Source organism: Mustela lutreola, chromosome 4 (genome assembly GCF_030435805.1).
Source record: "Mustela lutreola isolate mMusLut2 chromosome 4, mMusLut2.pri, whole genome shotgun sequence".
Lineage (NCBI taxonomy): Eukaryota > Metazoa > Chordata > Mammalia > Carnivora > Mustelidae > Mustela > Mustela lutreola.
Window position 1 is genome coordinate 117,645,877 of NC_081293.1, and position 14,046 is coordinate 117,659,922.

A 14,046-nucleotide genomic window follows, 5' to 3' on the forward strand; every position below is an offset into this window, starting at 1 on the left:
ATTTCTTTTTAAAAAGATTTTATTTATTTATTGATTTGAGAGCGCGGGGGAGAAAGAGAGAGAGGAAGAGGGAGAGTGTGTGTGCAAGAGCATGTGCACATGTGGGGGGAGGGGCAGAAGGAGGGGGAAACAGACTACCCACTGGGTAGGGAGCCTGCAATCATGACCTGAGCTGAAGTCAGATGCTTAATGGACTGAACGCCCAGGCGCCCCTCCTCTGTAGGTATTCCTATCATGAGTGTGATGACCAAGGACTCGTTATAGGAAGACTGGACCGCCCATAACAAGTGGCGTATTTGTTGATAGCCTTCGCGTCATTAGCAAGTGTACCCCACTCCTACCCTAGCCCCCCGCTACCTCCTGCAGCAGGAAGTAAATCTCACTAGTAAGTGTGATGAGACTGAGTTGATTTAAAACATATGTATATCGGTACAGACTATGAACACAATCCTAACTTTTTTGTTTATGTGGATTTTTTGCAAGATTACGAAGACATTTGCTTATCTGATGGCCCATGAGTTGTAATTAGAAGGCAGATACTTGAAGGAAAATTGGCATTTTATGCCAATATGGTGTCCTGCACCTGCCCTGTACTTCTTCTGTTACAGAAGCACTCACAGTAACGGTGTGGGTGATGGATATACCATTATGCTCCTGAGTGAGCTACTCTCAGCAGAAAGCTCTGAGTGAAAGCACTGTGTCATCGAAGGACTCCAAAGCAGAGGTTCATTTAAGGATTAAGGGAATACAGTGTTACATGTTTCAAAACTGGTTAAGAACTCTGAAAGGAAACTTGGTTTTGCAAACCAACAAGAGATGAAGGAAAGAGACTCATTTTCTAATTCCCATGTCCGGTGGCATGGGTATGACTTAAGGACCTTTCCAGCAGTGACTTTTGGGGCTGGGAATATTGACTGGTCAAAGTTTACAATGATTTAGAGAAGATCAAGGTCCCACCATTGGCACCAGGGGTACTGAGTATCTGTGCTTTTCAGGCGATCAATGAACAAGCCTCAGCATGGAGGTCTGAAGAAAATCCCTTGTTACAACCTAAACCAATAAAATGTAAGATGAGGCGCTTACTGGTTACTGATAACTTAGAGACTTCATTTAGGGAAGGACTTTGTAACCCTACAGCAATAAAAGGAGTGCACCAGGACGCAGGTGTACCAAGACAGCCAACGCTGCTGGGGTGTGGGGGAGGACCCCTGGGAGGACTTTCCTTTTGTCTCCAGCAGTCTCATTCCTTCTATCTTAGTGTGTTACACCAAGGTTATCAGTTCACAAGTGTCCTGAGTAAATCGCCTTAAAGGGGAGCTAGTTTTGTGTCTTTAAAGTGCTTGCTTCAGATCACTTCTTAACAGCCGGGCCACCTTCAAAACATGATCAGAAATGAATGCTACACAGGCTTAAAATGATGGCTTGAGCCAATGAAAAATATGATCCAGGCCTCAGAGGTACCCCAGGATTTGCACACACAGACAAAATGAACCTAATACTCATTTCCATGCTGATTCATGGCATCATATAATTTAGGGCTGGAAGTGGCTGCGAAGACCACCTTTCTTTATTCTTTAGATGAAGGAGCACATGGGACGACCCCTGATGTGTTCGAGGGACACAGCTGGTGGTGGATGGATAAACTGGAGAGAAGCCCCTGCCTCTCGTCCAATGCACTTTGCATGGAACTAAATCGTCTTGTGTCAGGGCAACACTAAAGAAACCTCGGCTTTCTGTTTTAATTCGTATCTTCCCTAAAATCAGGTGGCTATTCAGTGGCTGCGTGGCCTAGGGGGTGGGTATTTTGGGGAAAAATCCTAAACTGCCTCACAGCTTGCCCACTTTTATTTTACTCTTTTTAGGAAACTATGCTTTAAAATGTCATAAGAAGACCTGCTAGCAAAGCTTTCGGATTTCTAGAATAACCTCTAAACTCCAGAGCTCATGGACGTCCAGAGCCTCAAAGACTTTGAGGAAAGTCATCAGGGCATTTTACTGAAGGTAACTAACTTGTTCTTGAACATTGGATTGTGGTGGGTCTGAGGGAAAGTTAACAATGACCAAGTCTACTCCAAGCCGTGTCCGAGGAAGCACACATGTGGAAACAGAGAGTTGTAGCACTAGCACCAGCAGTGTGCTCACAAGTGATACTCAGATCTTTTTAATTTTTTTTAATTTTGATGCCTCTGTAAGCCAAGAGCAGCTTGAAGGGTGTGCAGAGCCTTCTGATGTACAAAGGAAGGCCAATGGCCAGGGACCTGTGTGGGAAAGGGGCTCCTTCCTAGGATGGGGACTCTGGCCTGCTGAGGGGGGTTCCCTGAGGGCCCCAGCCCTCACCAGCCACTTAGGCTGCAACAGTGCCTGCCTATGACTTGGCAGTTTGGGACAGGTAAGAGCACCCCACACCTCCAGAATGATCACCAAATCCTCCCCCATCACCAGTCTCCAGCTGCTCCTCTCACCTCCTTTCTCATGCACCCCAATATCTGGTACCTGCCTCACACTCACGCTCCTCCAGAAAGGCTCAGCCCCTGATTCTGCAGCTCCAGAGGCCCCACCCCCACAGAAAACAGAGTCCAGGCTGTTAAGACCACAGGAACGAAGGCAGGAAGGGTGGGAAAGATGGTGTCCCTGCTGTTCCTAACATGCCCTCCCTCGCAGCTTGTTATGGGCCTGCGTTTCGGTTTACAGACTCCCTGCACAAGCTGCCCGCCCTCTACCACTGCGGTCTCAGTGCCCATGTGTGTCTACCCCATAAATGCCAACATAAGCTTCCTGACAAATTACAGAAAACCAGGAGACTGAGGGGCACTTTTATTTCATCATTTGTGCCAAAGCTGTTCCTGGGAACCTGTGGTGGGAGAGTGGGTTTGAGGCAGGTGGGGGCCAAAGCAAGCACCTACGAGGTCAGGTTATAGTTCTGTGATAAAACCCGGATGTCAGGGCCAACCTATCAACCCCACTGTGTGTGGCCACCGGGACATCATTATAGAGCAAGCTTGTGCTCCACTCGGAGTCAGAACGTTACCGAGTTTTCTCTCCCCTGTGTACACAGACCTCCATGACAAGAGAGTTCGTCAAAGGCAGGAAATGCCTTGAATATACCAAATTTCCAGTTTTGAGAAGCGTGTAAGGTTGTTTCCAATATTCTGTGTTTATCAATAATATGGCAATGGACCTGTTTGCATACAAACCTTTGCTAGTATCTTCTTAAGAATTTAAAATTCAATTGCCTATTACCGATTACTCTTAGCCTAAGCTCTGGTCTATAGGCCATTTCGTTATTCCTTGGATCTAATATTTTTAAAGATATTATTTATTTACTTGAGAGAGACAGAGACAGAGACAGAGAAAGAGTGAGGGAGGAGCAGGGAAAGGAGGACGAGCAGACTTCATGCTGAGCACAGAGCCCGACATGGGGCTCGATCCCAGGACCCTGAGATCATGATGTGAGCTGAAATCAAGAGTCCGATGCTCAACCGACTGAGCCACCCAGGCGCCCCACCTTGGCTCCAATTTTAAGGTCTGGGAAAAAAAATACTTAATATTTTGGACAATGGGATAAAAACGCTCAGGAAACTTGCTTATTCCCACTTGAAATGAGGAAGAATATTCTTGTACCTCAGACAGGGGCTTCTAAGTTCCGTCTGCTACCAAGCAGTATTCGGCCTCCTGGGTTACTGGTTTGGAAGGAAGCAGTGTGTTCCTTAATTACATTAATGAATATAAAGGGAATTTCTTCTTAAATTTTTGGGAAATAATACTTTGAAAAAAAGATGTGAGGCGTGGTAATGAGCCGGACTAAATGCCAGGTAGTAAATAAGCCAGGAACTTAACGCCCCAAGTTCTCAAGTGATCGACCGCCTGGCATCCCTGGCAGAGTTTTCTCCTGGACCGAGGAAGCTATGGGAAGTAACTTCTTGTGTCACCTTTGGAGTGGTGAAATTTACACGTGGGTTCTCCACCTCTCCTGTCTTCTCTGATATAGTCCATAGAGACATATTATTTGTAGAAGATTCTAAAAGGCACAGCTTCAGGTCTGAATTTTGATGTTTCCAGTGACTTTTCTCGTTTATTGGCTAGTGAATTCTGGGGAGACTTCCAGCCTGAAGCCTCAGCAAAGAAAGGCACACTTAGCTGCATTGGTGTGTCTGCCACTGCTCTTGTCCCTCCCCACTGACCCAGGCTGCGGGGAGCGGGGCAGCCGGTGGGGCAGATTGTGCTCCCAGAAGGTCAGCACGTGGATGGGGAGCTGGCCCCTCATCGGCTGCTCTGGGAGAGTGGGAGCTCTGACTCATGCCTGATGGAAAAGACTATCTGAGAAGCAGCAGCTGATGGAAGAGAAAGGTAATGCTGGTCTGGACAGCAATGGTGACTTAGTGCTTACTCTGAACCAGAGCTCTTCTGAGCACTTCTCTGTACTCATTCATTTAACCTTCAGAGCAGCCTCTCAACATAGATCCTAACCTTATCTTGTCTTTACAGCCAAGGAAACTGAGGCCCAAAGAAGTCATGTGACTTCCTTAAGGTCACACAGGTAGGAGACGATGAAGCCTAGCAGTACGATTTTAGCTGGTTCACCTCTCAAAGGTGTAAAGTGCTCTGTCCGCCAACAAAGAGGCTCAGTAGCGATGAGAAGAACCATGATCACGTTCGTGGTCTTTGGGCTCAGGTAAGACATGAAGAGAAAAATGACCCAAGCCCCAGGAATGATTGTGACTCCCGAGTCCCTGATGGTATCATGCTCTCTAGTCTCACAGAATAAAGGACTTTTGCTATTCTGACGATGGATATGTGACACGAGGAGGGCTCTTCCCATTCATGAGGTACTTAGCCTTTCTCTTCAAAATTAGAGCTCAAAATTATAACAGAAGTTAAGTATGAAACAGCGTCAGGCCCAGAAAGCTTTTAGGTGCCTGCTGCAAATTATATATTGTAAACGCTACAGGCCATCAGTATAATAACTGCTCTTCCCACAGAGCATGGGGGCAACCTGCATTTCGAACGCCTTAAATTGAAAAGAAATAAACATGTGAAAAAAGAAGGCAGGAAGCATCATGAATACATTTCCACTCTCCAGGGTGATGTAAAATAATACCATTTTGAAAATGACTAGAATTATTCTTTTGAGGTCACTCTAATGTCACTTGGTTGGAAGAAAAATTCACATTAATTGTAAGTAGCTGCACCTGTTGTTTTCCAGATCTACTTATGCATGGATTTGATTTGCAATCGAAAAAAGCATCTGTGGCTTCTCTATGTGATAAGTACATGTGTGCACACACACGCACACATACACACATGCATGCACACACACACAATTCTCTATGCATTTAGTAACAACACCATCACACTTCAAAGAAACCCGAGATCTTAAATACATGTTGAATGGTCTCCTTGTGTTGGTCTACATGGAACAGGTGCAAGAGCTCTCTGAACATTTCCCCCAAGTATAAATGATTGGAACGCTGTTTTTATAATTCATGAAAATCTTTAGTCTTATGTCCTTTCAATCTTGGTGAATCTGTCACACTGACAGAATCCTGCTTTTACCCTACGCTTTAAGATGGGATTTATTCCTTCATCTTATCATGCAGGGAAAGAGAAATGAAATTGTACTTTCAGATGCATGTACTTGCATTTCTGCACATACTCATTGAGGTTCAACACTTCCACTGTTTTCATTCTTGAGTTGGTCAAAGGTAACGTGAAACGAGGTCATTCTTTCCATTCAGTCCTGGTGGGTGTTTTGGGAACATTAACTGTATCATAAAAAGTTCTTATTCATTCTCAATGATTTGGCTCCTTGAGTATTGTTTGACACCCCTCCCTTACCCCACATGCTAGAAATAATCACAGTTATAAGAATTTTAGGACTACCACATGACCTAATTATTTTTTGTCTCAATGCTCTCAATCTTGGTATTTCTATCCATATTATTATGGGCTAAATCACTTCAACATGGCAAACGAGCAAGTTTGCCTATTGCCTTTACTGTCCTACCACCTGCTGGCAGCCAAGTAACTTCTGGAATATTGTTCCTGAAAGGAAAACCGCCAAGGAAGACTGAGGGTCTACAAGATGACCAATTGCAAGAGAAACACAACTTCTGATGATACCTGTTGTACAGGCTCACAGATTTGGAGGAGCCCTTGGTGAAGTCACGTACAACCCCCCATCCACTACTACCAGCCTAGGACAAGGTTCCAGGATGTTGGCACCCTGAGGACAGTTTTCATGACCTCCTGATGCTGTCTCAGGCTTCCACTCTTGCTCTCTTCCCCCGATTTCATTTTGTACAATAACGGACTTAAAAAGCATAGGTATATATAATACTTAAAAATATAAACAATATAAATAGTATAAATACTTAAAAATATATGTACTTATAATATAAGTTCCTTCCATGGTTCCCGTGGACTTAGACTACAGTCCAGATTTCTTCCCGTGGGCACGTGAAGCCCCATGCAGCCTGGCTCCTGCCTAGTCCTCTTAGTCTCATGTCGCTCTCACGTCCGTTCTGTCATCGCCACACTGGGCTTCTGTAGAGCTCTTGAACACTGAGCTCCTTCCTCGACTGCTCTCCCCCCAGATCCTTTGCATATCTGGTTTCGTCCTATCAAGTGGGAAGGAGCTTCTCTTGCACCAATACTCTCACACTACTCAGTTTTATTTTCTTCCCACTATAATAGGAACAAAGAGCTTTTATGGGGGTTGTGGGGTCAGGGGGACATTAGATGTGAACTTGCATTCTTTCTGAACTGAAGGTTCAGCAATGTTTGCTAATCCTAAATTAAATTATCTTATTTTTGCCCATAGCCTGTAAGCTCCTGGCTCCCCAAGGTGCCTACAATCGTCTTCTGATCTGCACGTCCAGTATTCCTACCAAGAACAGATAAGCCCAAGACCCCTTATTCAAAGGCAAGCGAAGCCATCACTTACTGATAGTGGATCCGGACTCAGGTCTATTCAGGGAGCTGATGATGACAAAGCCGAAGCCTTCGTTCTCCTTGCGGTGAATGACCACATCGCTGGTCTGCAGACTGTGGGAGGCAAAGCCTTCAGGTGGAGAGGCATTGCTACTGGGGGCAGCGTGGTTGCTGTTGGTGTAGGTGGCGTAGTCACTGCGTGGAGAGCTATGGTGGGTTGATACAGAGCCTGGACTCCTCCCGTTCTCTGGGCAGGGCTCCCCTGCAAAACACAGCGTGCCCAGGTGCTTGGTTATGTAACAAGGGTCTTGATGAGTGCCTCTGTTTATTAGGTGCGGTTCTAGACATTAGCACCATGACAAGACTGGCTGACTGGCTTCTAGTCCCCACGAGTGCAGAGTTTTTGAAGGGCTACAAACCTAGCTACAGAGCCCCCAGGTCTAAGCCCCATTCCATTCTTCACGGCAAACATAGCTAAACCCTCATCGGCTTTCTCTGTGCTGCTACTAGTTTATATTTTCCTCTTGTTAAATCTGCAACACTCCACCCTCTACCACCTCTGCTCAGGACAACACCTGGTTTTAGATATTGAGCTTTTTTTTTTTTAAAGATGTATTTATTCATTTGAGAGAGAGAGAGAGAGCGTGAGAGAGAGGTGGGAAAGGGGCAGAGAAAGAGGGAGAAGGAGAGGGAGAGGGGAAGCAGACTCCCCACTGAGCGTGGAGCCCCAACAAGCCTCCATCTCACCATCTGACCCCGAGATCATGGCCTGAACCAAAACCAAGAGTCAGATGCTGACCTGAGTGAGACACACAGGAACCCCTAGATACTGAGCTTCTTAGTTTCATAATAATAACTGATTAAAGATTACAAAACAGGAGGGCAGTATCTTAAACTGCATTGTGCACAGGATTACTTAAAGAACTTGTGAAGACTGTATCTTCAGGGTTCATGCGTGGAAAGTTATTTTTTTTTTTTAAGATTTTATTTATTTGACAGATCACAAGTAGGCAGAGAGGCAGGCAGAGAGAGAGAGGGGGAAGCAGGCTCCCTGTTGAGCAGAGAACCCCATGTGGGGCTTGATCTCAGGACACTGGGATCATGACTTGAGCAGAAGCTTTAACCCACTGAGCCACCCAGGTGCCCCTGGAAAGTGTTTTTAGTAGATTTAGGAAGACTGGGCACAGGAGAGAGAAACCCAGTAAGAGTTCTAGGCCACCACTGAGCAATGCTGCTGGAGGGGTATGGTTAGTGGGGCTAATAGCCCAGGATGTCCATGTAAAGGGACCCATCATAATCACAGTTTTATTTAATTTTGTGATACTCTGTTAGTCTAGAGGCATTAATTCACTCCATGTAGGTGGAAAACATCTTTCTTAAAGGATCCTTCTTTTATTCACTTATTCTAGGATTAAATCTAACAATGATGTCAGGCCAAGGAGATGATGGGTTTTGAATTTCTGAATGAGGTGTGGGTGGCATTGCTCATTTTTATGCTGTATTATTTCAAAATATTCTCTGTTATTAGCCAGATAAACCAAACCAATACTTCCATGAGAAAACAAACTTATTTACAGGAAGAAATGATAAAAAGTTGGCAGCCAAGAGAAGCTGCTTTTTAAAAATAAAAGTTCACCTGTTATTGATAAAGAATTTTGTCATTTTAACTTAATACTTAGGTTTTGGTATTCTGATTAAAAGAACTGAAGTGGGCACCTAAAATACTGTAACTAGAAATAGGACCGTTTCATCTCATCTTACAGGTTGATTAGTTTGCTCAAAAGATGTTTCTGGAACAGAGAAATAGTGAGAAGGAAAGTAACCACAAATAATGACTCTTTTTTGGGTCTCTAGATATGGCCTCCCATTTAGAGCTCTGGTAGGTATCTCATAAAGCAAGTTAAAAATAAGTAGCAAAAGTCCCAGTGAAGGCTCTTAACTTGATAAACTGCAATTCCATTCTGAAACGAAAAATCATTTCATTTCAAAAATCAAAAATCATTTCAAAAATCAGGGAGAAAGAACACAGACTACAAGAGAATTTTTGTTCCACTGATATGTAGAGAAAAAGGAAGAGCATTTATACATACACTCAGATTAAAAAATAGTCTTACAAAAATGTATTCATTTCTTGTTGTAATAGCAGAATAAGATCCAGGCTGCTGCTTATTATCATTTGATAAATTTGAATTTTTCGGTAAGATTTAATTAATCAGATTTTAATTAAAGAAGACAAATGGATGCTTTTCATCTGTAAGAAATGTATCGAGGTGAGAAAAGTACAAAATGCCAATGTCAAAACCTTTCCCTCTTTTCTACCAGAATTTAAAACTACTTGTAAAATGTCCCCTCCCCACTAGAAAATATTCAAAGACAAGCTGTTACGGTCTTGGTGAAGGACATGTCCTTTATCAGTCCTTGTGCGAGTTGGAAATAAAGTGATTAGAGATAGTTGGGAGGAAGAAAAACAAACAATTATTAGGCTGCAACCCTAAATTGAAAATCTTCCTGAGTTATTGGACCAAATCAGTAACTTAAATGTCATAGGCAGTGACAAGAGAGATCTCATTTTCTGGCTGTCGTATTTTAGGGGGTTGAGGGCTGGGCCTGTCAATAAAGTGGCAACAAAGGAAACTGATCTGTCTTTGCAGTAAGTGTCTGGGAGCAGCTCTCGCTCATGTTCTAGAGGCTTCCCCGAAAGAACGTCACTGACTATTCAACGTGAATGGTGGCTGGGGAAGGCGAAGAGTGCAAAACAGTAAAAAGAATATGGTTCTCTTGCTTTTGGACTTTGCTTTCCACCTCTAGAACAACGTTCTTCATCTTTTTAAATTTTTTAAATTTCATTTAAGTTTTTCAGTGTTCCAAGATTCATTGTTTATGCACCACACCCAGTGCTCCATGCAATCGGTGCCCACCTTAGTCCTCATCACCAGGCTCACCCAACACCCCCATCCTCTCCCTTCCAAAACCCTCAGTTTGTTTCTCAGAGCAAACAGTCTCTCATGGTTCGTCTCCCCCCTCGATGTCCCCCAATTCACTTTTCCTTTCCTTCTCCTAATAAGGCAGTGGGTCTTGCCAGCCCAGGCTGGAGTGTCCACACGCATTGTACAACCCCATGGGGCCTGACGGAGCAGGGGGCAGCCCACAGGCTGGGTCCCCACCAAAGCGAGGGGCTGACCTGCCTGCGAAGCATCTGAGTGGGTGTACTCCTGGTCTGGACTCCTCAAAGCAGACAGCTTATTTAAACGGGTGACAAGCTCAGACAAAGAAGAAGGGAACATGTTTGGAATCAACAAAAAGTCTAGTAACCAGGACTGGGGGATCCAGGGGCACCTTTCAGCCAGCTGCCAAGAAAGCCTTCTCTTTCTCAGCATTAAGCTGAGAATTAGACTCTCCCTTAGATATGAGAGAAGAGTATTGATGGATAGCTTTCGGACGGACTCTAACGTGTTTTGATTAAGTCATAATATGTTCTTTCACATCAATTCTAGATTGACACATAAGGAAATTCCTCAGGGACACTCTTCTCTCAGACGAATAGTGTGTATTCAAAATAATATGTCATTAGGTTGAACGTCTCAAAGCTGAGCTACTAAATATATAAATATTTATACTTCAGTGTAATAATTAAAGCCACTCTTCTACTATCCTTGGGGGGAAAAAATAGCTAAACACTGGAGCTGGTGGCGTGGGTAAAACATCTCTCAAAACTAGTTTATTTTTTAAATTAAAAAAAGGTTTTTTTAAAGACTTTTCATTTATTTTTTGGGAGAGAGAGTGAGTGTGTATGAGAGAGAGAGCAATTGTGGGGAGAGAGGGAAAGGAAGAGGGAGAAGCAGACTCCTTGCTGAGCAGGGACCCCGACGCGGTGCTCGATCCCAGAATCTTGGGTTCATGACCTGAGCCAAAGGCAGATGCTTAACTGACTGAGCCACCCAGTTAAGGTGGCTGTGCTATAATTATCTTGTATATAAAATATTAAATGTATTATGGGATGTTTCTTTCCTTTACTCCACAATTTCTCCTTTTTGAGGATCTAGCTTGTCATTGCCTCATTGAAAACCTCGCCTTTCTAGCCTTAGCATGCACACTTTTAAAATATTTTAATATTTGCAGAAGCTTCTGCGTTACTTAGTTGTTGCCCGAGGTAACTAACTAGGCATTATCTCTCCTAATCCATGTGCTTTTCTCTCTTTTTCTCTTGAGCGTTGGAAGCCAGTGCCTAGTGCCTTCTGAGGAGGGACAGGACATTTGCACAAGCTGAGGCAAGCATAAGGCTGAAGACTTTAACCTCCGTGAGCGCCGCCCCCCTTCTTCCCAGCTCCTGATACTACTGCTCTGTGTAAGAAGGTGGCAGCTTTGTCCCTCTTCTCACGTATCTTCTGTCTCTTCACAAGCTGACTGCTCACTTCCTTCAGCTTTGAACCATCTCATTGTAAGTCAGGCTCACACCTCCCACTGCCTTTGCTTGGGAAAGCATAATAATAATGGTAACAGTCCTTGAAAAGGCCTCCTCACTGTCATATCCATGTGTGGCTGTCCTTTCTCGCTCTTGGAGAAACAGCAGCGAAGAAGAAAAGCTGTCTTCCTATGCCTTTAAAAAATCTGTTCCATCCTATTTCTAGGCATTTACTTTACTATCAAAGTATCCTTTCCTGAACTTAATCATTTTCTATACTGATGACGCTTTCAAGGAAGAGTGAGCTGAATTAACTTGGAAACACTCCTGGTGTGAACGAGCAGTCTGCACCCGAACGTTTTCAAAAATTAAATGCACTTGAAATGCACTCGAAAACCTAAATGAGTAAAGTTGGTAAGAACTGCAGCAAAGAGCATCTTCACAAAAGTCACATGATCCACAAATTGCAAGAATACATTTTTGCAGCTTTTGGCATGCACTCCAATAGTGTGGGTTGATTAAAACAAAATTTAATTGGCAATAATCAGCTGGTGGCAAGGGGAGCATGAAATTATGTTGGTGCACTTGGTTTTGCACCTTGCAGTATATTTCCTTGTAAATCGGGTATCTTTTTAATTTATCTGTGGGTTACAGAACATATAGCATGGCAAACTTTTTATTAAAAATCACTCTTAGGGAGAGAGACTGTTAAATGTTAACCAAGCAAACACTCTCTTCCTCCTGGCATCTTGCCCAAGGATAAGGCATGATTCAAGGTGTTTTACTTCTTTGGGTCAAGTGGTATGTCACGAATTTCTGAAGATGAATGGCACTTCTTAGCAAAACCTCCACACGATGCAAGATATATAGCAGTCTGTACTGGTGAGGGCTGACAATTCTTCCGACTTGCCCTTTTAAACGATTGCCCTTGATCAAAGTCTAGTTTCTAGAAGACTCGATTAGAAAAGGGGCTTTAGTTCAATTAGTAAGTCTTATCTTCCCTAGTCACTCATAGCCTGTGATTAGCCAGTGGCACCCAACCCCCCACTATTTTTTTTTTTTTTAAATTCAGATGCCTTATAATAATAACACAGGGAAGACTACTTGGGTTAGGGAGTGACATTTGCTAACGGATGGTCTTTGAATTCCTTGGGGGTGGGATGGGTGGGGGCCCGAAGGTGGGATAAAGCCAGAAGCACAGGTGGTGGCAGGGGCGGGGGGTTGGTGCAGCGGCAAGAGCCTCTGCATTGTCACTGATTTTCACTGCAGACTCCTGGGTGAGCTACCCAACCTCTGGGCCTTGGTTTCCTTTTCTGTAACACATGGGAGCTCCTGCAGTTGAAGTCCATCCTAATCTGTATGAGGAGACCCAGGGGGCTGAGCAGAGAGGCCAGTGGCCATGAGAGCAGTAGGTAATTCACAGGGCAAAGCTCTGGAAGCTAGCTGGGGACCCTACTGCCTACGTTACGGAGTGCTTACATTACAAAAAATGGTTGATTTTTGTAACAGACATATTCATAGAAATATAAACCGTTTTGGGGGATTGAGATGGTGGAGAGAGATAAACTAAATCATACTAGGACTGTGAAGACTGATTTAAAAGTGAAGTCTTTGGTGGATTCTTTCATGATGCTGGGAAATGGCTATAAAGGGAATAATTACTTCTAATTTACCGATTCCATAAGCTTGGAGTTAAATGAATTGTGTTTTCTCAGAGTGACATACAGCTGTATTTTTGTCATAGTTTTATTGTTACCTTTTATCAGGCTCTACTTTGGAGGCTAATTTTCCATCCTAGTTGTCTTATTATGGTATCAAAATGCCGTGGTTCTTGGTTCGTAAACACAATGAGGAACACTTTCCAAAGCTGTATTTTCCACTACCATAATATTCCTCTTATAGCTAGCATCCACCAAAGAGCAAAGAGCATACACATTTTAAATTAGCCCCAGGCTTTGCTAGAAAATTTTTAATGACCAAGCTGAAAAGGTAGGGCTTTGAGACTGCTTGGAATTATAGTGGGGTGAAAATCTGCCCTTTTGAGATCATGGTCACATGTGGTAGATCTAGGTTGACTTTTGTCCTCGTATAATATAGAAATTGGTTTAAAATTTTTTCCTCCCTGTCCTTAACCATGTCCCACAAAAGCATTTCACCACCCGACCCCCAAGCCTCCCTGCTGGCTTGAGCCACACACCTCCACATAGCACCTTCCTTCTCACAGTGAGGTTGACCTGCCCGTTTCGGGCTGCGTGGTGCATCAGGTCGATGACATAGCGGTGGGTCTTGCCAGCCACTGGAATCCCGTCGACATAAACAAGCTCATCTCCCGGGTGCAGGCGGCCGTCTCTGTCAGCTGAACCCATGGCAATGACGGCGCCAATCAAAATCTAGAGAAACGTGAGAAGGAAAGGATATTTGCATTTCAACTATTTTTGCTCACATATACATAATTTCTTTATGTAAATATAGTTATAGATAATATTAAAATTTCCTTATATATAAATCTAATTATACACAATAAGATCATATATATGTATGTACAACTTGGGGGAAGGTTTTATTTCCACATTCTACCCCTTACTCCAAACCTGAGCATGTACTTGAAAAATGAAAAATGAGGGGCTTTTCCCACTCTTCCAGGTTGCTCACTCCTTTTAGAGAAATGAACATTTTGAACTCGCTGCTGATGGCCACGAGGTCTGGGGGACACT

The 14,046-nt window shown here is 43.7% G+C and overlaps 1 protein-coding gene across 8 annotated transcripts in view; it reads right to left on the reverse strand.

Moving 5' to 3' along the window:
• Positions 1-14,046, reverse strand: part of MAGI2 (membrane associated guanylate kinase, WW and PDZ domain containing 2) — a 1,359,941-nt gene that overhangs the window by 145,157 nt on the left and 1,200,738 nt on the right. For all 8 annotated transcript variants that reach the window (XM_059170944.1, XM_059170942.1, XM_059170943.1 and 5 more), the window contains 2 exons: positions 13,530-13,722; positions 6,944-7,192 (listed from right to left, as the gene is read on the reverse strand). In XM_059170944.1, coding sequence (XP_059026927.1) covers positions 6,944-7,192; positions 13,530-13,722 — 442 coding nt within the window. The remainder of the gene's footprint in view (positions 1-6,943; positions 7,193-13,529; positions 13,723-14,046) is intronic.